The 25,275-nt window shown below is 45.9% G+C and overlaps 1 protein-coding gene across 1 annotated transcript; it reads right to left on the bottom strand.

Moving 5' to 3' along the window:
• On the bottom strand, positions 1 to 24,140 carry UEVLD (UEV and lactate/malate dehyrogenase domains). Its single transcript, XM_077453531.1, has 12 exons — positions 23,997 to 24,140; positions 19,693 to 19,777; positions 17,639 to 17,704; positions 16,190 to 16,353; positions 13,266 to 13,401; positions 10,829 to 10,929; positions 10,315 to 10,423; positions 10,016 to 10,186; positions 8,598 to 8,771; positions 7,813 to 7,903; positions 4,940 to 5,063; positions 1 to 1,878 (listed from the first exon to the last, which is right to left on the bottom strand). The coding sequence occupies exons 1-12, from the start codon at positions 24,036 to 24,038 to the stop codon at positions 1,711 to 1,713; spliced, it is 1,431 nt and encodes a 476-aa protein (XP_077309657.1). The 5' UTR covers positions 24,039 to 24,140; the 3' UTR covers positions 1 to 1,710.
• Between the last annotated feature and the right edge of the window lie 1,135 nt (positions 24,141 to 25,275).

Genomic DNA, 25,275 nt, shown 5'->3' with positions numbered 1-25,275 from the left:
TTTATGTGTTTTTTGCGTCACATGACCTGTGAAAAACACACCATAAGCACAGTAAAGTTGCGGTCAAATCCCTGCAAAAATCACGTGAATGGTGCCATTATCAGCGCCTTTTCCTCTATCGGCAAAATGCTGAAAAAAAACACAATTTACTGCCGATATGTTTCGGCTGCTGGAAGTTACTTTGCACAGCTGCCCCAAATTCTGTGTGCACCAGCATTGGTAAACCTCACCCCCCCCCAGTGCCATTCATTCTATATGGCACCCCAACACACATTGTGCCAGAACATGCGTTGCTGCTCAGTGTGTGGAGGTACACTAATGTGCGTTGCGCTGGCAAAGAACGGTGCATGCATCGTTTTGGTTTGGAAGGGCGATGCAAGTGCATCACAAGGTGCATTGGGGTGCAATTCAGAGTAATTGGCACTGCATAAAACACCAAAGCATTTAAATGTGCATTATTACGATGACGCAAACGGGCCTTATGGATCGGATGACAGATCGTTCGACTTTTTTCACTTAAAAGTCGCAAGTAGAAATTGAATAGGTTACTAAAGTCATAAAAAAACTAGCGTACAAAAAAAAAAAAAAAAAATTCGGAAGTGATGTCATGTGTAGTATTTTTATAGTATTTTCGGACAACTATACTGACTAAAACGAAAATCGTATGACCTGGTATCGTACGAGAAAATTTTTCCAGCTTGTCCGATTGAATAATAAATCGGATGAACTGTCGAGATCGGCTCTCGAAAGCTCCGTACCAACGATCCGATTATCGCACGATCGTGTCGAAAGCGGTATTTTTCGCCCCGATTTTCGGATCGTGCGTACAGAGCCATTAGGCGTTTTCATTTTAGAAAGTGCATGTCGACCAACTAACAGAACTGTATAATGCCCCATACACACGGTCAGACATTCCGACCACAAAAACCGTCTGATTTTTTTCCGACGGACTTTGTCCGAAATTTGTCCTGCATACACACGGTCACACAAAGTCGTCGGAAAATCAGTTCGTTCGGGAATGAGGTGACGTACAACACGTACGACGGGACTACGTAGAGGCCAGTAGCCAATAGCTTTCGCCTCCAAATTCTTTTCTGAGCATGCGTGGCACTTTGTGCGTTGGACTTCACTACACACGATCGGAAAAAAGTCCGATCGGATTTTATTGTCGGAAAATTTTAGATCCTGCTCTCAAACTTTTTCCGTTGGAAGTTCCGACAGAAAAAGTCAGATAGAGCCCACACACGTTCGACAACATAATCCGATCGGACTTTTTCCATCGGAATTTCAGACCGTGTGTACGGGGCATTAGTGTATAGAAAATATAAGAGAGACGGCAGCTGTCAAATAAAATGGAGTGTATGGAGATCTATCGGGGCCTCATTTACCAACGTGGCTGAGGGACGAATCATCTGACTTTTCATTACTTGTTGCAGCCAATCAGTTGCTTCCATTCAGCGCGGGAAGATGAGGGAGAAATTAATTTGGTAGCTATGCACAAAAACAGACCACAATGATCAAAATCTATACAAACATTCCATCTTGACCATTTGTAGAAGAGCGCTTTATTATACAAACGACGCTTTCTTTATTTCAGTAACCCTGCAATCATCTCTTCATTGTAGGAGTGCGATGCTCTGCGCTGCAGAGATGTTCCCCGTACAACGTCATTGCATAGTGGAGAAGATAGAGGAGTCCAGCTCCATAAGGTTAGAGTTGCAGCTGCTGCTGAAGATTGTAAATGGACGAGGCGCTTTTCCGGAGGGCCGCGTTCATCGTATCGTCCTGTTGAAGGACCTGGGGGTTCCCGCACACCCCGGTGCTTCCCAGTACACACGGCAGGCTTAAAAATACTTCCTCCTGGATGTTGTAGAAACCCTGGATTGGTCGCAAAGAGAAAAACAAAACAATTAGAACCAGCACAATAAAATAATACGACAGATCTGCACTATATAGCCAAAAGTATTGGGACACCTGCCTTTACATGCAAAACCCTTACAAACCACTTTGACCTACAGGTAAGCCTAGATTAAGGCTTACCTGTAGGTCCAAGAAATATCTCCTAAACCTATACGGTTTAGGAGATATTTGCCTGAAGACAGGCACCGCTGTCTACGGCGCATGCGCCGTAGACAGCGGCGCACAGGCGCACCGAGCGCGGCATTTCCAACAATGGCGCTGCCGCGCGTGTCGGCTCCCGTGCGCATGCGCGGGAGTGACGTCATCACGGCTTCGCCGAATGACAACGGCGAAGTTGCGAGACCCCACCGAGAAGATGGAATGCGCCGGACTACAGGGGACAGCGGTGACTTCGCTGACTCCTGTGTCATGTAAGTGACACATAATGGGCTACTATGCGATGCATAGTAGTCCATTATGCTTTACCTTTGCAGGGAATGAAAGAGGAAGTAAACTCATCAGGGTTTACTTCCTCTTTAATGGCTGCATTAAGGTGGAAAAAAAAATGTGACGGTTTACAACCCCTTTAAATTCCGTCCGATGAATGATCTGGCGATTTTCAGGCCCGAATGCGCACACCTGACAGGCAGGTCTGCCTGTCAGTGTCACACACAGTCCCGGTGGCTGCAGCCACTGGATTGTGTGCGATACACCCCTCCCCGTGCCGCTAGGTCAGTGACAGCGAAAGGGTTAAGAGTTCCCTTCACTATAACCAAGGGTCCAAGCCCAACCCCTGCATAACAACCCCCCACACCATAATCCCCCCCTCCACCAAATGATTTGGACCAGTGCACAAAGCAAGGTCCATAAAGACATGGATGAGCGAGTTTGGGGTGGAGGAACTTGACTGGCCTTCACAGAGTCCTGACCTCAACCCAATAGAACAACTTTGGGATGAATTAGAGCGAAGACTGCAGAAACCAAGCCTTCTCGTCTAACATCAGTGCCTACCCTCACAAATGCGCTTCTGGAAGAATGGTCCAACATTAGTAAACCTGCAATCATCTCTTCAGATGGTCCCCGTACAACGTCATTGCATTTTAGTAAATATAAACTGATAAATATCTTTTCACATCAGCAGTATATAGCAGCCTTGTGACTTCTATCAGTGTCTGGTTGAAGCTTGTAGGAGGAGTTTTCATTCTCCTCTGACTGTCCTATGAGGCTGCAATACCTCTGGCCCTCTGTTTGGACAGTGCTAATTGGCCCTGTGCTGGTCACAGGTCTGCCTGTCAGTGTCACACAGAGTCCCAGTGGCTGCAGCCACTGAATTGTGTGTGATACACCCCTCCCCGTGCCGATAGGTCCGTGGCAGTGAAAGCGTTAAGAGTTCCTTTCAATGGAACCAAGGGGCCAAGCCCAACCCCTGCAAATCAACCCCCCACCATAATCCCCCCCTCCACCAAATGATTTGGACCAGTGCACAAAGCAAGGTCCATAAAAGACATGGATGAGTGAGTTTGGGGTGGAGGAACTTGACTGGCCTGCACAGAGTCCTGACCTCAACCCAATTTGGGATGAATTGGCGTGGAGACTGCGAGCCAGGCCTTCTCATCCAACATCAGTGCCCGAAATCACAAATGCGCTTCTGGAAGAACAGTCAAAACATTCCCATAGACACACTCCTAAACCTTGTGGACAGCCCTTCCCAGAAGAGTTGAAGCTGTTATAGCTGCAAAGGGTGGGCCAACTCAATATTGACCCCTACGGACTAAGACGCCATTAAAGCGGGAGTCTGCCGGGACTCCGCGTTTTTTTTTTTTTTAAAAGCCAGCAGCTACAAATACTGCAGCTGCTAACTTTTAAAATCGTGACACTTACCTGTCCAGTGCGCCCGCGATGTCGGCACCCGAAGCCGATCTCTAGATAGTCTATCGTCTGCTGCCGCCGCCATCTTGGGTATGGGAATCAGGAAATGGAGCCTTTCGGCTTCATTTCACGGTTCCCTACTGCGCATGCGCAAATCGCGCTGCGCAATAAGGACGGTCCCCGCTGCCTCTGGGATCTGTGCGTTTCCCAGCAGGCAGCGGGGCACTTGTGGAAAGGGGCGGGCACTTGCAGAAAGGGGCGTAATCTACGCCCCTTTCCGCAGAGAGCTATCCCGGAAGTGGGTGCAGAATACCTGTACTGTACAGGTATCTGCACCCCCTCCCCCCTGAAAGGTGACAATTGTGGCACCGGAGGGGGGGGGAGGGTTCCGATCAGCAGAAGGTCCACTTTAGGGTGGACCTCCGCTTTAAAGTTCATGTGCGTGTAAAGGCAGGTGTCCCAATACTTTTGGTAATATAGAGCATCTCAAGCTGTATTCCAGAACATCCAACATGATCAAATCTATAAAATATTCCATTTTGGAACATCTCTTCAGGTTAAATAACCTGAACAGTAAAATCGGTCTGTGTATGCAGTAAAGCGTGCTTGTTATACTCACCGTAGAACCTAAGGGGTTAATCCTCTGTATTGTGTAAAAAGGCTGTTTGATCCTGTTTTCTCTGATCCCCCCCCCCCCCTCTTCTTTTACTGTCCCCAATCCATCTGCTGATAGCACAGGGCCTTGGGGGGCACTCTGCACATGCTCAGTTTGGTTTGTATTGCTAGAGAAGGTCATGTGATCGGCACAGGGCCAATTGGCACTCTCCACACAGAGGGTCAGGGGTCTTGCAGCCTCATAGGACAGTCAGAGCAGAATGAAAACCATTTCTACAAGCTTTAATCAGACACTGATAGAAGTCGCAAGACTGCTATATACTGCGGATGAGAAAAAGGTATTTAGCAGTTTATATTTATTAAAATAATTGCATTTCCAGGTTCTGTGTACTGTGGGAGACCAGATATAGTGAATGCAGGGTTTGGTAACACTTTAAGTAGACGCTCTTGAGTCTGTTGTTAGGTGGTAGACCTTCTCTAAAGAACTTTTAAAGGGTCATTAAATCCATATTATATATATATATATAGAAAAAAAGTGAGATGGAGGACTAATTACCTTGGCAAAGGATGATACTGAATGGGTCTTTCTTTTGTTCTGAACAATGGTGTCAGTGAGTTCGGCTACAGACAAGCCGATGGACCACGATCTTTGACCTTTCCCTTTCATGACCTCCAAGGTCCTGAAGATGAAAAACAAAAATGGTGCATTGTATTACTTTACTGGTTTAGATTCAGCAATATTTAAAGAGGAGCTCCAGTCTGTAAAAAAAATTAAAAATAAAGTCTGCAGCACATATTGCCTCCCTACTGCCCACTATAGGGGACATTAATTAACCACTTTCAGACCGGACCAATTTGCTGGTCAAAGACCAGACCACTTTTTGCGATTCGGCACTGCGACGCTTTAACTGACAATTGCGCGGTCGTGCGATGTGGCTCCCAAACAAAATTGACGTCCTTTTTTTCCCACAAATAGAGCTTTCTTTTGGTGGTATTTGATCACCCCTGCGGTTTTTATTTTTTGCGCTATAAACAAAAATAGAGCGACAATTTTGAAAATAACGCATTATTTTTTACTTTTTGTTATAATAAATATCCCCCAAAAATATATAAAAAAACATTTTTTTCCCTCAGTTTAGGCCGATACGTATTCTTCTACATATTTTTGGTAAAAAAAAAAATCGCAATAAGCGATTATTGATTGGTTTGCGCAAAAGTTATAGCGTTTACAAAATAGGGATAGTTTTATAGCATTTTTATTAATAATTTTTTATTATTTTTTTTTTTACTAGTAATGGCGGCGATCAGCGATTTTTATTGTGACTGCGACATTGTGGGGGACCCATCGGACATTTTTGACACATTTTTGGGACCATTGTCACTTATACAGTAATCATTGCTATATAAATGCAGTGATTCCTGTGTAAATGACACTGGTAGTAAAGGGGTTAACCAGTGGGTGGCAGTGTAGGGGTTAAGTGTTCCTAGGGGCGTGTTACTAACTCTGGGGGGGTTGGGCTTTCATTTAGTGAACACTGATCTCTGCTCCAATCACATGGAGCAGAGATCAGCGTCACTAGTTGCTAGGCAGAATGGAGAAATGTTGTTTACAAACGGCACTTCTCCATTCGGCCGCCCCGTGAGACGATCGCGGGGATGCCCGCGGTGATCGAGTCCGCGGGTCCCGCGACCGGACTCACGGGGGTCCCGACCAGCGCGGGAGCGCGCCGCCGCCGGCGCGCTCCCGATGGCAGGGCGGCAAATTTAAAGGGACGTACATGTACGCCCATTTGCCTGCCGTGCCATTCTGTCGACGTACATCGTCGTGCGCTGCTCGGCAAGTGGTTAATTATACACATCTTCTTCAAAAAGTTCATGCCCATCTTAAAGCAGAGGTTCACACCAACATTGCTGTAATATTTGTAGCTGCTGGCTTTTAATAATTTTTTTTTTTTTTTTTTTTTTTTAGGTGGACCTCCTTTTTAAATCATATGATAAACCACATATTTTGTGGTTCGGCCGCATAAGCGCTATAAAAATTAAAATTTTTCTGAAATTATTATATGCCTTTTAGGCTATCCCAGACCCCGGCCTGATTTTTTTTCTGCCACTGAATAAAGCTATAAGAGCCTTTAGATGGCGGCATAACAAAAAAACCGAATTAGATTAACTACCGTATTCTTACCCAAGAGAAAGGGGGGGGCGCTTTACCTCATCTCACAGCGTCTTTGCTCAGAATGGTAGACAGGTATCATGGTAAAACTATGAAATTGTGGACTTATCTGGAACAAGACCTTATCGGCTCATACATTACCCTCTTACCTTGGTTAGATACCGACAAACGGCCTCCTAAAGCAATACTACCTCTTATGGTTCAAATGGCGTTACAGGTATGGGATGCACATTTACGTAAAGACCTACTTTCCTCCAGACTGAGCCCCCTGACTCCATTGTTTGGACAGTCAGTGGGGAGCCGTCGACAAGGCCAGAGGTTTTTTTTTTTTCAGGTCGGTGGAGGTGACGAGTGGCGTGATTGACGATGTATCTACAACAGCAGACATTGTTTTTGATTTTTTAATAGAGGAATTGTCAAAAACCCGTGTAGTGCCTTATTCACCTTTTTGATGAATGGGTAGGGGCTACTATGTACCCCATACTCATGCACATGGGGAAGAGGGGTGAAATCTGGGCCCACCCCTTGTTAAAGGGAGCTTCCAGATTCCGATAAGCCCCTCGCAGACCCCCACAACCGCCGCCCAGGGTTGTGGGGACAAGGCCCTTGTTCTCAACAACATAGGGACAAGGTTTCCCCCTCCCCATGTTGAGAGCACATGGCCTGGTATGGTTCGGGTGGGATGTGGGGGTACTCGTTCGTCTCCCCCTTTCCTGGCCTGCATACTCAGATAAGGGTCTGGTATGGTAAAGGGGGGGGGGCATGCCGTTTAAAAAAAAAAAAATAATAATTATGGAGTGATTCCCACTTAAAGTCCTTTCCAGACCCAAAGGGCCTTGTATGGATTGGGGGAGGGGGGAACCCCACACTTTTTTTTTTTTTTTTTTTTTTACACATTTCAGCGAGGAAGCCCGCTGACGAGTCAATGGTTGTTAAGGACGCAGCGGCCGGCTTTCTGGCCCACTCCTTAACAACCAGCTTTTCTTCAAACTCGATCAATCATTTTTCAAACCAATCCCAATTCGAATTGTTCGGAAAATTTGGAATGCCTTTGAAAAGGAAACGATTTTCTAAACTAAATTCGTTACCATTTCATTTGGGTAAATCTGAATAACCAAAAACTTGTCCGAATTTACATTTGAACCGAAACAAATTGCACATGTCTAGCACTGCTTAGCCACAACAACATTCTATATATTCCCTATAAGATAACAAAACCTTCATTTTTGAATTCAGGACCACCTTAGGCAATTTACCTGTTTGTCAGCTGCTCTTGAAAGATCTTGGGATATAATCTCATAGGCGATTTGTGATTGTTTGCAGCATCTTCTTCACTCCATGCAGCCACTGAAAAAGAATGTTGCCATAAGTTCAGACGATGGGGGTGTTGCTGTTTTTTAAACAACTTTTCTCCTCCACTGCTGCTCTCCCTGGGTGATGGTTCCTCAACTTCAGGTCCGTCCTGTTAATGTGACATTTGATGTTCCACATACACAGATGGAAGAGTTTCTTTGCCGTACAAAGCAATTTGGGGTTGAGAATTGGAGATTCCACTATAGAAGGATCAAACACTACCCCACATCTTTAGGGGTAGGGCTTGATCCTTCTATAGTTTAACCACCACCCAGCTTAGCCTAGCAACTCGGCTGAGTAACTGTTCTTTGTATATTGCTATGAAGAGTCCACTGAGGGCCCCGGGCAGAAGAATACCTGTATTATGTACTTCTCTAGCAGGCGCCACATATGGAGAACCTACAAACTGAAAAAAGTCCCCATCTTTCAAGCCTGCACACACCCAATGGGGCCAATTTACACAGGAGCTATTTATCCTACAGTCACATGTCTTTTGGGGGGGGGGGGTGCACATGCAAGCAGAGTAGGAACACACAAACTCCATGCAGATAGTGTCCCGGTCAGGTTACAAATGGAGGACCTCAGCACATAAAATGTATACTCACCAGAAGTACATCATAAGTTTCCTCTAATAACTGTATAAAAAGCCAATGAGGAACAATTGTGACCATGAAGGTCCCTTGCTTACCTTTGTTCTCACCCTGCTCTCCGATGATCCAACCAGCCTGCGCCTCCTCCTGGGAATTGGTCACGGTGCGGATGATGTGTTGGAACCGGGCTGAATCCAAATTACATCCGATCCCTAGGACCTGTCGATGAGGCAAGCCGCTCAGTTTCCAGGCCACATAGGTCATGATCTCCACTACAAACCAGATGTAAAAAAAAAAAAAAAAAAAAAAAAGAAGTAAATATCTGATGCAGATGGAAAGTAAAACATTGCAAAAAATCCCCCTACAAGTGATGGAAAGTTTCTGATTGGTGATGGTTGCTGGGGGAAAACTTCTGATTGGTGATGGAGGTGGGTTTATTGCTGGGGGGAAAGTTTCTGATTGGTGATGGGGAGTTTTATTTATATCTGGCAGACAGTTTCTGATTGGTGATGGGGAGTGGGTTTATATCTGGCAGACAGTTTCTGATTGCTAGATATAAACCCACCCCCATCACCAATCAGAAACTGTCTGCTAGCAATAAACCCACCCCCATCACCAATCAGAAACTGTCTGCTAGATATAAACCCACCCCCATCACCAGACAGTTTCTGATTGGTGATGGGGGTGGGTTTATTGCTAGCAGGTAGTTTATGATTGATGATGGGGGTAGGTTTATATCAGGCAGACAGTTTCGGATTGTCTGTGTTAAAACCACCCCCAACAATCAGAAACAGTCTAGATATAAACCCACCCCCATCCTGAATCAGAAACTAACCACCAGCAATAAACCCATCCCCAATCAAAAAAATTGTCTGCCTGATATAAACCCCATCATAAATTTCTGATTGGTGATGGCGTTTTTTTTTTTATTGCTGGCAGAAAGTTTCTTATTGATGATGAGGGTGGGTTTATAGCTGGCTGGAGCAGCATTTCTATGCTGTTTTAAATCATATGTAAACCCCAACAATTTCTAGGGAGCTGCACTGTAATAATTACAGCGACTCTTTACAGTGCAGTTCCCCTTATATTACAGTGCCCCTAGCGATCGCAGCCTCCTCCATCACAGTGCCCCTGCAGTCTGCACCCCCCCCCTTCCTTTCCTCTCTAACAGCACACATCAATAATCTCTGCCTCCCCTGCACAGGACTTCTAGCTTTGGCAGGGTGTAAGCTGTGATCAGTCCGTGTGTCATCTCGGAGCTCCCCCCACTCCGATCTGCAGCATATCCCGCCCCCTGCCCTGATAGGACAACATCGTCGGGTGGTCGGAGGAGCCAGGAGAGGACAAACGGTCATTGCCGCACAGCGGTAGGTGAGCGGCGACCGCGATCTGTAGTAGCCCTATGCGGTCATCCCTCACCTCCTGCTGTGTGGCCCAGTCATCAACAGGCCACAGACTGGATAGGTCCCTGTCCCAGGATTGGGGACCCCCCACTCTACACCTATTCAGCCCTTACCTGGCTGAGAGGCGATGATCAGCACACTGTCTGGACAGTGATAGGCCACAGCTGGCACTATGCCACGTAACAGCACCACGTTACTCTGCAAAACCTCCAAATAAGACTGAGCGTTGCTCCATGCATTCACTGTCATGATAACCACCTTAGAGCCAGCAGCCATAGACAAATCTGAAAAAAATGCAATAAAAAAATAAATAAATAAAATAAAAAAAGAAGAGCTTAGAATCACTTGACAAGCAAAAAAATAATTATTTTATAAAAACAAACCCGAGCAGACTTCCAGCTCACATATTCACCTTTGCTGACTTGCACATTCGGGATGCAGAATATGTCCAGGTCCATGGCTCCTCCCCCTTTCAGGCCACCATCACTGACGTCAAGAAGTACCAGCTTGTCCGCAGCCCTCTAGACAAAAAACACAAGAGGTCATCGCTATTCATGTTAATTCCCAGACTGCAGAGGAACAGAAACACAACAGAACTCTATACAGGGTGTGCATTCATTTTCCAAAGTGGATGCAGAATGCAATGAAAAGAAAAAAATGAAGACTCAAAATATAAAAACACAATAAAATGTGAGAAATATAAAATTATCACTTCATTAAAAATCCATTCCCCCCCACACTTACAGGGATTGTAATACTAAAAACAAACACGTCATACGTACCTTGCCTGTTTAATGTTCTGAACAGAGCAGCCCAGATCCTCCTCTTCACGGGTCCCCTCCGTCTGCACTCCTGGCTCCTCCCACTATAGCAAGTCATGTGACACTGACCTTAGATGGTTTGGACGGTATTATTTATAAATTTACCTTTGCAGAGATGGCCAACAAACAGGCCAGAGCCACATCCCCACCTCCGATTACTGTAACCTTTCCCCGGCTTGGTGAACTCACATCTATGTTCGATACGCCTGAAACCAGAAAAAAAAAAATGCATCAAATGAAAATAATAAAGCCTTAGGCCAGTTAGATTTATTTTTATTTTTTTACTCTATTAGGTTTCAGTAATGGTACTCACACATAAGGCAATGCAATGATTTAACCCTTGCATGGCTGTTCTACAGAAACACAACTGATCTAAACAGAGCGAACATGTACCCTGCGCTTATTTAACCATAAAGGAGTACAACGGCGATCATCCACGAAACTCCACTTAAGACCCCTTTCACACCGCCGCTCCCATAACGTCGGCGGTAAAACGCCGCTATTTTTAGCAGAGTTTTACCGTCGGATTCGCAGCGCATTTTGGCCGCTAGCGGGGCGATTTTACCCCCCGCTAGCGGCTGAGAAAGGGTTAAAACCGCCCACAATACGCCACAATAGCAGCATTTTACTGGCGGTAATGCAGCGCTGCCCCATTGATTTCAATGGGGAGCAGCGGTGGAGGAGCGGTAAACACACCGCTCCAAAGAAGCTGCTCGCAGGACTTTTCCTGATGTCCTGCCAGTGCAACGCTCCGGCTTTCACACTGGAATGAATGGAGCAGCAGTTTGAGGGCGGATTGCAGGCGCTATTTCTAACGCTATAGCGCCTGCAAAACTCCCTTGGTGTGAAAGGGGTCTGAGACTATCAATTACTGCCCCAATATAATCAGCCCAAACGATTGTCGTTGGGCGTCTATGGAGGTCGAGGAGTAATGAACAAACATGCGATTGTCTTCCAATATTACCTTTACTGGACCTAAAGTGATTGTAAAAAGGTATTTTATTTTTTTTTTTTAAAGAACAAAACATGTCTATACTTACCTGCTTCCATTGCACAGAGCAGCCAGGAACCTTCTTTTTGGGTCCCCCGCCAACACTCTTAGCCCCTCCCTTCTGTCCAGTGCCCCCAAGGGAAGCTGCTTCCCATGGGGGCACTCGTGTGTTCTCGCACCCGAGCCCTGCTTCTGCATCCATTGACACAGACAGTGGGACTCAGCCCCGCCCCCCCCCCCCGCTCCCTCATTACTGGCTTTAATTGACAGCACTGAGAGCCAATGGCTTCTACAGGGGGTCCCCGGGTTACAAACAAGATCGGGAATGTAGGTTTGTTCTTAAGTTGAATCTGTTTGTAAGTCGGAACTGGTACATTTTTTAAGTGTAGCTCCAGCCAAAAAATCTATTTTTAAGCTTTTTGGATAACATAGGGAAGGGTTATCACCCCTGTAACATTTGCTTCGCTGTCTGTGCCCCTGTACAGAAGATTTCACCTCTCTTTCTGTCCCAATGATAATTGGATTTTGAAAATTTTGGGCAGTTAGGGAAACAAGGATTGGTGATAAAGCATCAGTGGAGACACCTTTTTCCCATATTAACTCTTACAGGAGAGAATTTCCCTTCCAAGGGGTAGATTTCCTCTCACTTCCTGTTATCTCCCTCCGTTTGCAAGTCGGACGTTTGTAAGGGGACCCCCTGCAGTGCCCCAGCAAAGCCAGCGAGACCCGGAAGTGAGGAGAGAGAAGAGCTGCAGGGTGCACGGCGCTGGATCAAATGAGAGCTCAGGTAAGTAAAAGGGGGGAGGGGGGGGATGCCGACACCTAAACATTTTTTTTACCTTAAAGTGATTTTTTTTTTTTTTTTTTAAACAAACCTTTACAAACATGTTATACTTGCCTCCTCTGTGCAAGGGTTTTGTACAGGAGTGGCTCCAATCCTCCTCTTCTCGGTGCCTGGGCGGTGCTCTTGGCTTCTTCTCCTCATCAAGTGCCCCCACGGAGAGCCGCTTTCCCTCGGGGCACTCGTGCGGGCGCGCTCCCGTGTCCTGCTGCTGCGTCCAATTGACTCAGACAGCAGGACTCTGCCTCGTCCCCTCGGCTCCCATGTCGTTGGATTTGACTGACAGCAGCAGGAGCCAACGGCTCCTGCTGCTATTAATCTATCTAATGAGGACCCAAGACAGCGGAAGGAGCCGCTGTGCTCGCCCTTGAAAACTGGAACGATCGGGTTCAGGTAACAAAATGGGTATCCGACTTCTTTTTACATCCGTGATCAGCTGTGATTGGCCCTTTACCCTGCTCTGTGATCAGCCAAGTCCGAAGAACTCGGCGATCACAGAGCGCACCGCGAGAACGTGAGGATGTACATGGACGCCCTCCTGCCATTTGATTTTGTATTAACCACTTGGCGTCCGCGCTATAGCTGAAGGACGGCTACAGCACGGACTTCGAGTGGTTAATACACAATGCCAGGTTTTGGGTGGCGTCCGGCTTCAACTGAAAACCCTGCAGTGAGGTTTCCCATACATCGGGTGGAAAACTCCCCCTTACCATCGGTGACCTGAGAGATGTAGGACAGCAGCTCCCTCTGTCTGTCGGCGTCAGCAACTGTGAGGGAGTAGAGCGGGAGTTCCTCCTCAAACTTCTTCACCATCTCTTTGATCAGTCCGAGGATTGTGGATTTGGGCTAAAAAAAGACAAAAAAAAAAAAGTGCTCGTCACACACAGACCTGTCAACATGACCGTGCAGGTAGCCATATGGCCGGTACTAGGGGATAATGACCTCAAAGGGAGACTAAGACCAGCCATACATGGGGGGGGGGGGGGGGGGGGTCACAGGGGCAGCTGTCCCCGCCGGGAGAAGACAGTGATTGTTGCTAGCCGCTTACAATAATCGTATACAAATCCAACAGGCTGGTTGTACCCACGTTGTTCGATCGATCAACTTGGTACATTCATCCATTGATGGTTCGAATCTTTGCTGATTCTTGCTGAACAGGCCAAGATTCGAACGGTATATGGCCGGCCTAAGTGGAGGTAGAAATCTCATCCCCCACTGCAATCGGCATCATCCCTTATCAACAAAGATCCCCGTTCTGGATCCCCTGCAATCAGCATCATCTTTTACTTAAAGTCCCCATTCAGAATCCACTGCAATCAGCTTCACACCCCCTCCCCCCAATCTACAAAAAGTCCCCATTCTGGATCCCCTGCAATCAGCATCATCCCTTAGCAACAAAGGTCCCCATTCTGGATCTACTGCAATTAGCATCATCCCTTATTGACAAAGATCCCTATTCTGGATCCCCTGCAATCAGCATCATCCCTGATCTAAAAAAGGTTCCCATTCTGGATCCACTGCAATCAGCTTCACACCCCCTCCCCCCAATCTACAAAAAGTCCCCATTCTGGATCCCCTGCAATCAGCATCATCCCTTAGCAACAAAGGTCCCCATTCTGGATCTACTGCAATTAGCATCATCCCTTATTGACAAAGATCCCTATTCTGGATCCCCTGCAATCAGCATCATCCCTGATCTAAAAAAGGTTCCCATTCAGAATCCACTGCAATCAGCTTCACACCCCCTCCCCCCAATCTACAAAAAGTCCCCATTCTGGATCCCCTGCAATCAGCATCATCCCTTAGCAACAAAGGTCCCCATTCTGGATCTACTGCAATTAGCATCATCCCTTATTGACAAAGATCCCTATTCTGGATCCCCTGCAATCAGCATCATCCCTGATCTAAAAAAGGTTCCCATTCTGGATCCACTGCAATCAGCACCATCCTTTATCTAGCAAGATCCCCATTCTGCATCCACTGCAATTAGCATCATCCCTTATCGACAAAGATCCCTATTCTGGATCCCCTGTTGTCAGCATCATCGCTTATTTACAATGTTCCCATTCTGGGCCCTCTGCAGTCAGCATCATCCCTGATCTAAAAAAAAAACGTTCCCATTCAGGATCCACTGCAATTAGCATCATCCCTTATCGACAAAGATCCCCATTCTGGATGCACTGAATTTAACATCATCCCTTATCAGGAAAGGTCCCCATTCTGTGTCCTCCACAATCAGCATCATCCCTGATCTACAAAAGGTTCCCATCCTGGATCCACAGCAATCAGCATCATCCCTTATCAAATAAAAAGATCCCCGTTCTGGATCCCCTGCAATACAAAGATCACCAACCGGCGCTGTCAGCCCTGCCTGCTGGACTACAGAACTCCCCCCCTCTCCCGTCTGTCTCTTTCCTTCCTCACATGCACTTGACGATTTATTTCTCAGGAAACAAATGCAGCAGCTTTGAGTCCACCTACACACGGAGTGCACTGGGAAAGGCTCTTGGGAGATGTCGTTTATGTGGAATTCCAAATCAACGGGAACCGAGCTCCCAGCAGTTGCACCTGCAAAGATTTTACAAACCCGGCGCGGATTATTTAACCTCTAGCTGTCCATGTAAAGCATCATGTAGGGCGAGCTTGAACGCCCACATTTTGAGCATCAGAGTCCACGGGTGGGAGGAGGAGCCGTCTGTGCTGAAGGCGTTCTCCCAGCACAGTGACCGAGCAAATACAGCTCCCGGTCCGTACTAATCCAGCCATGTGACCACTGCGTCAGCCAATCAGGCGACAGCCAATCAGGCTTAGAGACCCTGTTAAAAGGCACGCTGGACCTGGGTGTAAAGAAAGAATTAAAAGCCGTTTCTCCTGCGGGAACAAAGTAAAAGAACCCCAAAAAAATTTGGGGATATGATCCAGAGTGGGAGGGGAGATTAAATCTGGGTCATGACTGGACAGTTTGGTATTAAAATAATGTATAATTATATTTATTTATGTACAGTATTTTAGAAATGTGACAATAAAGTTATTCATAGTTTTTTTTTTATATATATACTTCCTTATCAAGCCACATCCAAACCTGCAATACCTGTCCAGCCAGTGACTCAGTAAAACCAATGACAGGTCTGGTCATGTGACACTCCCTGGTCATGTGACAGGCTGTACTGTGCAGGGTGACACACAGGCAGTGGATGGTAGGTTAATGGCTGGCAGCCATCAATGCTTATACTGAGGATTATAAAGAAGATCTCCGGATTAGGCAAAAAAAAAAGTTTCAGCAGTTTCTAATGGATCTACATTATGAGGGAGATTTACTAAAACTGGAGAGCACAAAATCTGGTGCAGCTTTGCGTAAAATCCAATCAGCTTCCAGCTTTTATTGTCAAAGCTTAATGGAACAAGCTGAAGCTACCATGCACAGCTGCACCAGATTCTGAGTGCTCCAGTTTTAGCAACTCTCTCCCTATGTGCTCCAAAGGCCAAAGTGTACAACGCAGCAGAATGCAAAAAAATAAAAATAAAAAAATCTGCAACCAATCAGAAGTCATGTTTCACTATCCAGCCTGACTTCTGATTGGTTGCTCTGCCCTCTAGCCATTTATTCCACAAGTCTAGGGCGCAGCGCTCTTACATGGCTCCAGTCCTGGAGGTACGGCAGATAGATCCTCCCCTGGGCATCTATGTGCTTGCCGACCCGGATGCCCATGGCGTCGGTGGGTTTCAGGAAGCTGAGCGGGGGAGCGAAGGGGTGCGAGTCCAGGAGCCAGAGACAGATCGGGATGTTGTAAGAGTTCCCTGCAAAATAAATAAAATGTTAACGTGATATTAAACCCAAAAGCAAACATTATCCAGTTGCCGATCGCTCTATAGCAGTTTTACTGGTACAGGGCGGCCGCTGTGTGCTGGATCACACACACACATATTTATATATACACACACACACACATACATACACACACATATTATATTATTATATTTTTTTGTTTTTTTTATTATATTTATAAATATTTTTGTTTGTTTTATATATATATATATATATATATATATATATATATATATATATATATATATATATATATATATATATATATATATATATATATATATATATATATATATATATATATATATATATATATATGATAGTTTGTAACCAAAGTTTGTAGACGCTACAAGTTTTGTGCAAACCAATCAATATACATGTATTGTGATTTATTTTATTTTTTTACCAAAAATATGTAGCAGAATACATATTGGCCTAAATTAAAGAAGTTTTAAAAATTTTTTTTTTTTACATTTTATTATTATTATTTTTTTATTGGATGTTTTTATAGCAGAATGCAAAAAAAAAAAAAAAAGTTTTTTTTTCTAAATTCTCTGTCTTTAATTTACAGTGCACAAAAAAGAAAAAAAACTCAAAAATTGAAAATGCAGAGGTGATCAAATACCATCAAAAGCAAGCACTATTTGTAGGGGAAAAAAAACATTTTTTTTTTGTTTGAGTACAGCGTCGCGCAACCGCGCAATTGTCAGGTAAAGTAACGCAGTGCCGTATCGCACAAAATGTCCTGGCCATGGTGTGGGGGGGGGGGGGGGGTTTTGGGGTAAATTTTCCGGAGCTCAAGTGGTTAAATACCACAAAAAAAAAAAAGATAAAAATGTCATATGGCTACAGTGTTGCATCATCGCGCAATTGTCATTCAAAGTGCGACAGCGCTAAAAGCTGAAAATTGGCCGGGCAGGAAGAGGGTAGAAGTGCCCGGTATTGAAATGGTTAATCTGGAAATGATAAACCCTCCCCCTCCCCCCACACACAGGCGGGTGATGAGTAATGAGTGATGAGTAATGAGTGATGGGGACGGTTGTCGGCCTCCTTCCAGCCCACGATGTCAGGTGACATCAATAAATGAGGCTAAAAGGGAAATATCGTCACATGACCTTTAATATTATATCATATCAGAAGATTTGGGTACTTTCTGTATAAATTTACATGACAATTTAATACTAATAAAAAAAAAAATGTAGCAAACCAGATCTGACCACAGAATGAGATAAAAAAGAAACTTCATAGTAAACTTACCCTGAAATTTCATGGGAACCGTCCCCGAGAGGTTCAGCAGGTCTTTCTGTGAACCGTCTTTAAACGCTGAAAATAAAAACGCGATCATTAGACACGCCCACCGCAACAATCGATCAATCAGCAGGATCCAGAGTAAAAATTGAAGCTTGTTACATTGTAGCAATCCTTTCAGGGTTCATTTACACTCGCTTCGACTTCAACACACATTAAACACCTACAGCTTCAACATACTTTGATGGGTTTTTGATGATTCTCTGATGCTTTTTTTAAGCTTTAATGAAGCTTGGCAAAATGCCATGTCTGTTGATTTTCTGTTTGCTTTAATGGGGTTCAGTAGAATCCCCAGCTCCGCTGATCCCCCACTCAGTAGTAACCCCCAGCTCCGCTGATCCCCCGCTCAGTAGTAACCCCCAGCTCCGCTGATCCACCGCTCAGTAGTAATCCCCCACTCAGTAGTAACCCCCAGCTCCGCTGACCCCCCGCTCAGTAGTAACCCCCAGCTCCGCTGACCCCCCCGCTCAGTAGTAACCCCAGCTCCGCTGACCCCCGCTCAGTAGTAACCCCCAGCTCCGCTGACCCCCCGCTCAGTAGAAACCCCCAGCTCCGCTGACCCCCCGCTCAGTAGAAACCCCAGCTCCGCTGACCCCCCGCTCAGTAGAAACCCCCAGCTCCGCTGACCCCCCGCTCAGTAGAAACCTCCAGCTCCGCTGACCCCCCGCTCAGTAGAAACCTCCAGCTCCGCTGACCCCCGCTCAGTAGAAACCTCCAGCTCTGCTGACCCCCCGCTCAGTAGAAACCTCCAGCTCTGCTGACCCCCCGCTCAGTAGAAACCTCCAGCTCTGCTGACCCCCGCTCAGTAGAAACCTCCAACTCTGCTGACCCCACGCTCAGTAGAAACCTCCAGCTCTGCTGACACCCCGCTCAGTAGAAACCTCCAGCTCTGCTGATCCCCGCCCAGTAGAAACCCCCAGCTCTGCCGATTACCCCCGATTCAGTAGTAACCCCCAGCTCTGCCGTTCCCCCCCCCCACTCTGCTGATCCCCCCCTGCTCAGTAGTAACCCCCAGCTCTGCTGATCCCCCCCTGCTCAGTAGTAACCTCCAGCTCTGCTGATCCTCCTCTCAGTAGAAACCTCCAGCTCTGCTAATCCCCCCCCCCACACTAAGTAGAAACCTCCAGCCCAGCTCTGCTGCTCCCCCGCTCAGTAGAAACCTCCAGCTCTGCTAATCCCCCCCCCCCCCACACTAAGTAGAAATCTCCAGCTCTGCTGCTCCCCCCACTCAGTAGAAACCTCCAGCTCTGCCAATCCCCTGCTCAGTAGTAACCCCCAGCTCTGCCAATCCCCTGCTCAGTAGTAACCCCCAGCTCTGCCGATCCCCTGCTTAGTAGTAACACCCAAACCCCCAGCTCTACTGATCCCCGCTCAGTAATTACCCCAAGCTCTGCCGACCCCCCCGCTCAGTAATTACCCCCAGCTCTGCCGATCCCCACTCAGTAATTACCCCAGCTATGCCGATCCGCACTCAGTAATAACCCCCAGCTATGCCGCTTCTTCACTTAGTAGTAACCCCTAGCTCTGCTGATCCTCTGGTTTGCTGCTCCTCTTGCTCTGATCCCCACTCTTCTCTCACTATATTGCTCCCATGCTGCGAACCACGTGTGACATTGCTAGTCTCTCCTTCTCTAGTCCCCCAGCTCTGCTGATCCTCTGCAACACAGTCCTCTCTCTCTGGTCCATGCTCACCTCCCAATATCGTGTTCCCAAGTTGCACATTGTGTGTGCAATCTGCTAGTTTCTCCACTTCAGTCCTTCCTAGAAGGACCCGAGTGAGTGTTGTCACCCTAGGACAGGAAGTGTGTGTCTGGCAGGATCATCAGGTGAAAATAAAGGGAAAACTAATGCAGCCATCACATCTAAAGGACTGGTGAGCTGTAATCATTTTACATTTCTGTTCCCGGGATTTGATATACTTTGATTAAAAACATTAAGCAGGACTTTCTGAGTGCCTGAGTGATGTGGCAGGTCACTGGCTCCAGAAGTCCTCATCCACTTACTGTATGTATCCATGGAGTAGATGAATCCTGGAAAGGCCTTGTAGACATCTCTCAGCTCTTCAACCGTCAGATCCCGAAACTTGTACTGTCATGAAACAAAGTCAGCTTTAGTTATTAAATTATTACCTATTATTATTAAATATTACAATTAGCTCCGCCTTCATAGGTTATATATTCAGCATTGATACATAAACCACTCTGAATATCTTATGGTAGCCACACACACTTTGATTTTATCCGATCGATGAGCAATTTGATCAAAACCAGCGAATCTGCAAACAAACGACGAGCCACAATTTCCCTTCTGATCGATTTAGACTCAAATTTTAAATGAGATGTGAACAGACTGAGCCGATCGCAGAAAATTATCAATCGTTTTGCATCGATGGACAAACACTGAGATACTTTGTTCATGAATATGATCGTAATTTCACTGATCAGATTAAGAGATCACATGTTGGAAACAGAGATCGAGAACTTACAATCTTATGTTAATCAATGACGTCCAACCAGAACGATGAAAGTCCCGCCCGGCCGTCATTTGACTATAGGTCAGGTAGGACTTTTGTTGTTCCAGGTGGAAGTCATACGACGTCCTTCCGGATCTTGCGGCGCAATCTGTCACAGCCAATGGCTGATCAGTGTACCGGCCCGCTGCCAGTACCATGTGATCATTGTGACCAATCACAGCAGACCACATGACAATGTAAACAATGGATGGCTTCCTTCCATGCCATCCATTGTGCGCAATTGGGTTGCTAGCTGTGATTGATCACATGGTACAGACAGGGCCAATCACAGCCCATCTGTACCATGTGATTAGCTGTGACCAATCACAGATCACATGAAAATTGTAAACAATGGATGGCTTCCTTTCATGCCATCCATTGTGGGTTGCTAGCTGTGATTGGTCACAGTAATCAAATGGTACAGACACGATCAATCACAGCCCATCTGTACCATGTGATTAGCTGTGACCACAGATCACATGACAATTGTAAACAATAGATGGCTTTCATGCCATCCATTGTGCGCAATTCGGTTGCTAGCTGTGATTGGTCACAGTGCTCACATGGTACAGACAGGGCCAATCACAGCCCATTTGTACCATGTGTTTAGCTGTGACCAATCACCGATCACATGACAATTGTAAACAATGGATGGCTTCCTTTCATGCCATCCATTGTGTGCAATTCGGTTGCTAGCTGTGATTGGTCACAGTGCTCACATGGTACAGACAGGGCCAATCACAGCTAATCACAACACCACTCACTGAATGAATCAGTTGCATTCAGTAAAAATGGTTGCTTAGAACAATAAAATTAATTGATAATAAGTAATGTGTAAATAAAAAAATAAAAAATCCCGCTCACCTCCCCAGAGTAGTGTATTGTTCCTATGGTAACAATGTATTGCTTTGGTCACAGGGTGTTTAACCACTTGACAACTGGGCACTTAAACCCCCCCTTCTGCCCAGACCAATTTTCAGCTTTCTGTGCTCTCACACTTTGAATGACAATTACTCAGTCATGCAACACTGTACCCAAATGAATTTTTTGTACTTTTTTTTTCCCCAAAAATAGAGCTATCTTTTGGTGGTATTTGATCACCTCTGGGGTTTTAAATTTTTTGTGCTATAAATGAAAAAAAGACAGAAAAATTTGAAAAAAAAAACCAACTGCATTTTTCTTTGTTTCTGTGATAAAATTTTGCAAATTATTAAATTTTTCTTCATAAATTTTGGCCACAATTTATACTGCTACATGTCTTTGGTAAAAATAACCCAAATTAGTGGATATTATTTGGTCTTTGTGAAAGTTAGAGAGTCTACAAGTTGTGGTGCGAATCGCACAAAATTGATCACATCTGATGTACTGGTGGCCTATCTCATTTCTTGCGACCCGAACAAGTCAGGAAAGTACAAATACCCCCCAAATGACCCCCTTTTTTGAAAGTAGACATTCCAAGGTATTTAGTAAGAGGCATAGTGAGCTTTTTGATGTTGTCATTTTTTCCCACAATTCTTTGCAAAATTAAGATTTTTTTTTTCCCACAAAATTGTCATTGTAATAGGTTATTTCTCTCACGTGGCACGTGTATACCACAAATGACACCCCAAAATAAATTCTGCTACTCCTCCTAAGTATTACGATACCACATGTGTGGAACTTTTCCACAGCCTGGCCACGCAGAGACCCAACATGCAGGGAGCGCCATCACGTGTTCTAGGAGCATAAATTACACATCTAACTTGTTGACTACCTATTACACTTTTGAAGTCCCTGGAGCACCAGGACAATGACATGTGACACCGACGACAGATGGCACTGATATGTGGCACTGATGACACGTGACACTAATACGTGGCACTAATATGTGGCACTGATGACAGATGGCACCAATACGTGGCACTGATGACAGATGGCACCAATACGTGGCACTGATGACAGATGGCACCAATACGTGGAACTAATGAAACGTGACACAGATGGCACTGATATGTGGCATTGGTGACACTGATAACAGATGGCACGTGACACTGACAGGTGGCACTAATATGTGGCATTGATGACACTGATATGGCACTGATGACAGATGGCACTTATACGTGGCACTGATGACAGATGGCACTGGGGACTAATGGCACTGGGGACACGTGACACTGATATGGCACAGATGGCACTTATACGTGGCACTAACAGGTGGCACTGGGGACAAATGGCACTGACAACAGGTGGCACTGGGGACAAATGGCACTGACAACAGGTGGCACTGGGGACAAATGGCACTGACATTTACTTTTTTACTCACGGCCGCTGCAGCCATTCATCTCTCCCTCCTCACACGCTGTCTGTGTGAGGAGGGAGAGCCGGCGATGAGAGATGATCTCATATGTTTACATATGAGATCATCTTTCATTGAACACGCCGATCGCGCTGTAAACGGCCGCTGTGATTGGCCATTTACAGCAATCTGTGACTGGCTGTGTCCAAGGGACATGGCCAGCACAGAAATTCCCCAATGCACGCTCGCGGGAGTGCGCATCGCGGAAGTAAACAGGAGGACGTCCAGGGACGGCCTCCCGGCAAATGGCGTCCGTGCTGCAGCCGTCTTTCGGCTATAGCGCAGATGCCTAGTGGTTAAAAAAAAAAAAAATCTAATAAAAAAAAAAAAAGGAATAATAATAATACTATTATTATAACAAAACTTTTTTTTTTTTTTTTTAACATACTGTCACTACTCAGTGTTTCTGATCACCGACACACCAGCCATTTGATAAAGCTGTACTGCACCGGTAACATATTGTAAAAGTAAAAAAAGTGTTTTTTTTTTTATTTATTTTTTTTTTATAATTTATTTTCCAAAAACGTATGACAAAAAAAAAAAAAGAAAAATCCAAAAAACTTGCCATGTCTCTTACTAAATACCCGGGACAGTCTACTTTCCAAAAAGGAGTAATTTAGGGGTCATTTGTACAGTCCTGGTGTTTTCGGGGGCCTCAAGAAATGAGAACGGCCACCAGTACATCGGGATTGATCAATTTTCAGATATATATCCCATAGCTTGTGGACACTGAAACTCTCCTACAGACTAAATAATATACACTGATTTGGGTTATTTTCACCAAAGAAATGTAGCAGAATACATTTTGGCCTAAAATTATGAAGAAAGATTTTTATTTTTTATTTTTTTAATAAAATTTCGCAAATAAATAAACGAATAAAAACACTTTAAAAAAAATATTTTTTTTCCCATTTAGTAAAATAAATAAATAAATAAAAAAAGCCCAGCAGTGATTAAATACAACCAAAAGAAAGCGCGACAACTCTGAAAGCTGAAAATTGGCCTGGGAAGGAAGGGGGGGGGGGTAAAAGTACCCGGTATTGAAGAGTTTAATTATCGATCACAATCCTCCTCTCCGCACGTGCACGCTCGGCCCAAGAGCTTTCACTCAAACTTTTCCCAGAGTTTGCTTCCAATGCCCCATGGATTGAGTGCCAACACTTGTGTCTATGGTCCTCCAAACCCAACATGTCTACAACCGATCGATATGAGTATAAAAACTTGATCGATCAGATGGGACCACAATCAGGTCCCGTACTGAGTTACATGATCAATACCTCCAATCACATTATTATTACATGATCAGTACTTTTAATCACAGGATCAATACTTCCAATGACTATAGGGGAAAGTTAGAGTTCCAGTGATCAGAGTGGGGGGTGGGGTGTTGGTGATCACAGCAGAGGGAGCCGGTAGAGTGTCAGCTCTGTGGCCCAGTACAGGGGGAGGGGAGGACTCACCTTCCCCAGCCGCGGTCGGATGAGCTCCACATTCAGCTCCATCTCCGGATCCTTCTTCCTACTTCCTCCCTCCCCCCTCCGTACACCGGGAGCAGGAGAGGGGAGGAGCCGCCCGACATCACTCACAAGGCGGATCCAGAGCCCGGGCCGCCCATCCCCCCAGAGACCGCCCGCAGGGGGCGGAGAGAGGAGATCCGGTGCCGCAAGCAAACACCGGGAGTAAGATTGGCGATCGATGGGCGCAAATCGGGCGCCGGATACGGTGCACCAGTGCAGACAATTCCAGTTTCTATGCAGGAGATAACTCGGCACATCGGGACGCAATAATAACCCCCAGCACTGGTGTCGGCGGATGTATTAATAACCCCCAACATTGGTGCCGATGGACGCAATAATAACCCCCAGCACTGGTAGCGGTGGACGCAATAACCCCCAGCACTGGTAGCGGTGGACGCAATAATAACCCCCAGCACTGGTAGCGGTGGACGCAATATTAAACCCCAGCTCTCTGCTGTCAGCGGATGCAATAATGAGCCTCAACGCTAGTGTTGGTGGTTGCATTAATACCCCCAACATTGGACGCAATAATAAGCCTCAGTGCTGGTGGTGGATAGTGAATAACCCCCAACATTGGTGCAGATGGACGCAATAATAACCCCCAGCACTGTTAGCGGTGGACGCAATAATAACCCCCAGCACTGGTAGCGGTGGACGCAATAATAACCCCCAGCACCGGTAGCGGTGGACGCAATAATAACCTCCAGCACTGGTAGCGGTGGATGCAATAATAACCCCCAGCACTGGTAGCGGTGGACGCAATAACCCCCAGCACTGGTAGCGGTGGACGCAATAATAACCCCCAGCACTGGTAGCGGTGGACGCAATATTAAACCCCAGCTCTCTGCTGTCAGCGGATGCAATAATGAGCCTCAACGCTAGTGTTGGTGGTTGCATTAATACCCCCAACATTGGACGCAATAATAAGCCTCAGTGCTGGTGGTGGATAGTGAATAACCCCCAACATTGGTGCAGATGGACGCAATAATAACCCCCAGCACTGTTAGCGGTGGACGCAATAATAACCCCCAGCACTGGTAGCGGTGGACGCAATAATAACCCCCAGCACCGGTAGCGGTGGACGCAATAATAACCTCCAGCACTGGTAGCGGTGGATGCAATAATAACCCCCAGCACTGGTAGCGGTGGACGCAATAATAACCCCCAGCACTGGTAGCGGTGGACGCAATATTAAACCCCAGCACTGCTGTCAGCGGATACA

This window comes from Lithobates pipiens, unplaced genomic scaffold, assembly GCF_037356315.1.
Source record: "Lithobates pipiens isolate NorthernLeopardFrog02 unplaced genomic scaffold, aLitPip1_a1.2 Scaffold_24, whole genome shotgun sequence".
Taxonomy (NCBI): Eukaryota; Metazoa; Chordata; class Amphibia; order Anura; family Ranidae; genus Lithobates; species Lithobates pipiens.
The sequence above is the reverse complement of the archived record's forward strand: the minus strand, read 5'-3'. Positions and strand labels throughout refer to the sequence as shown.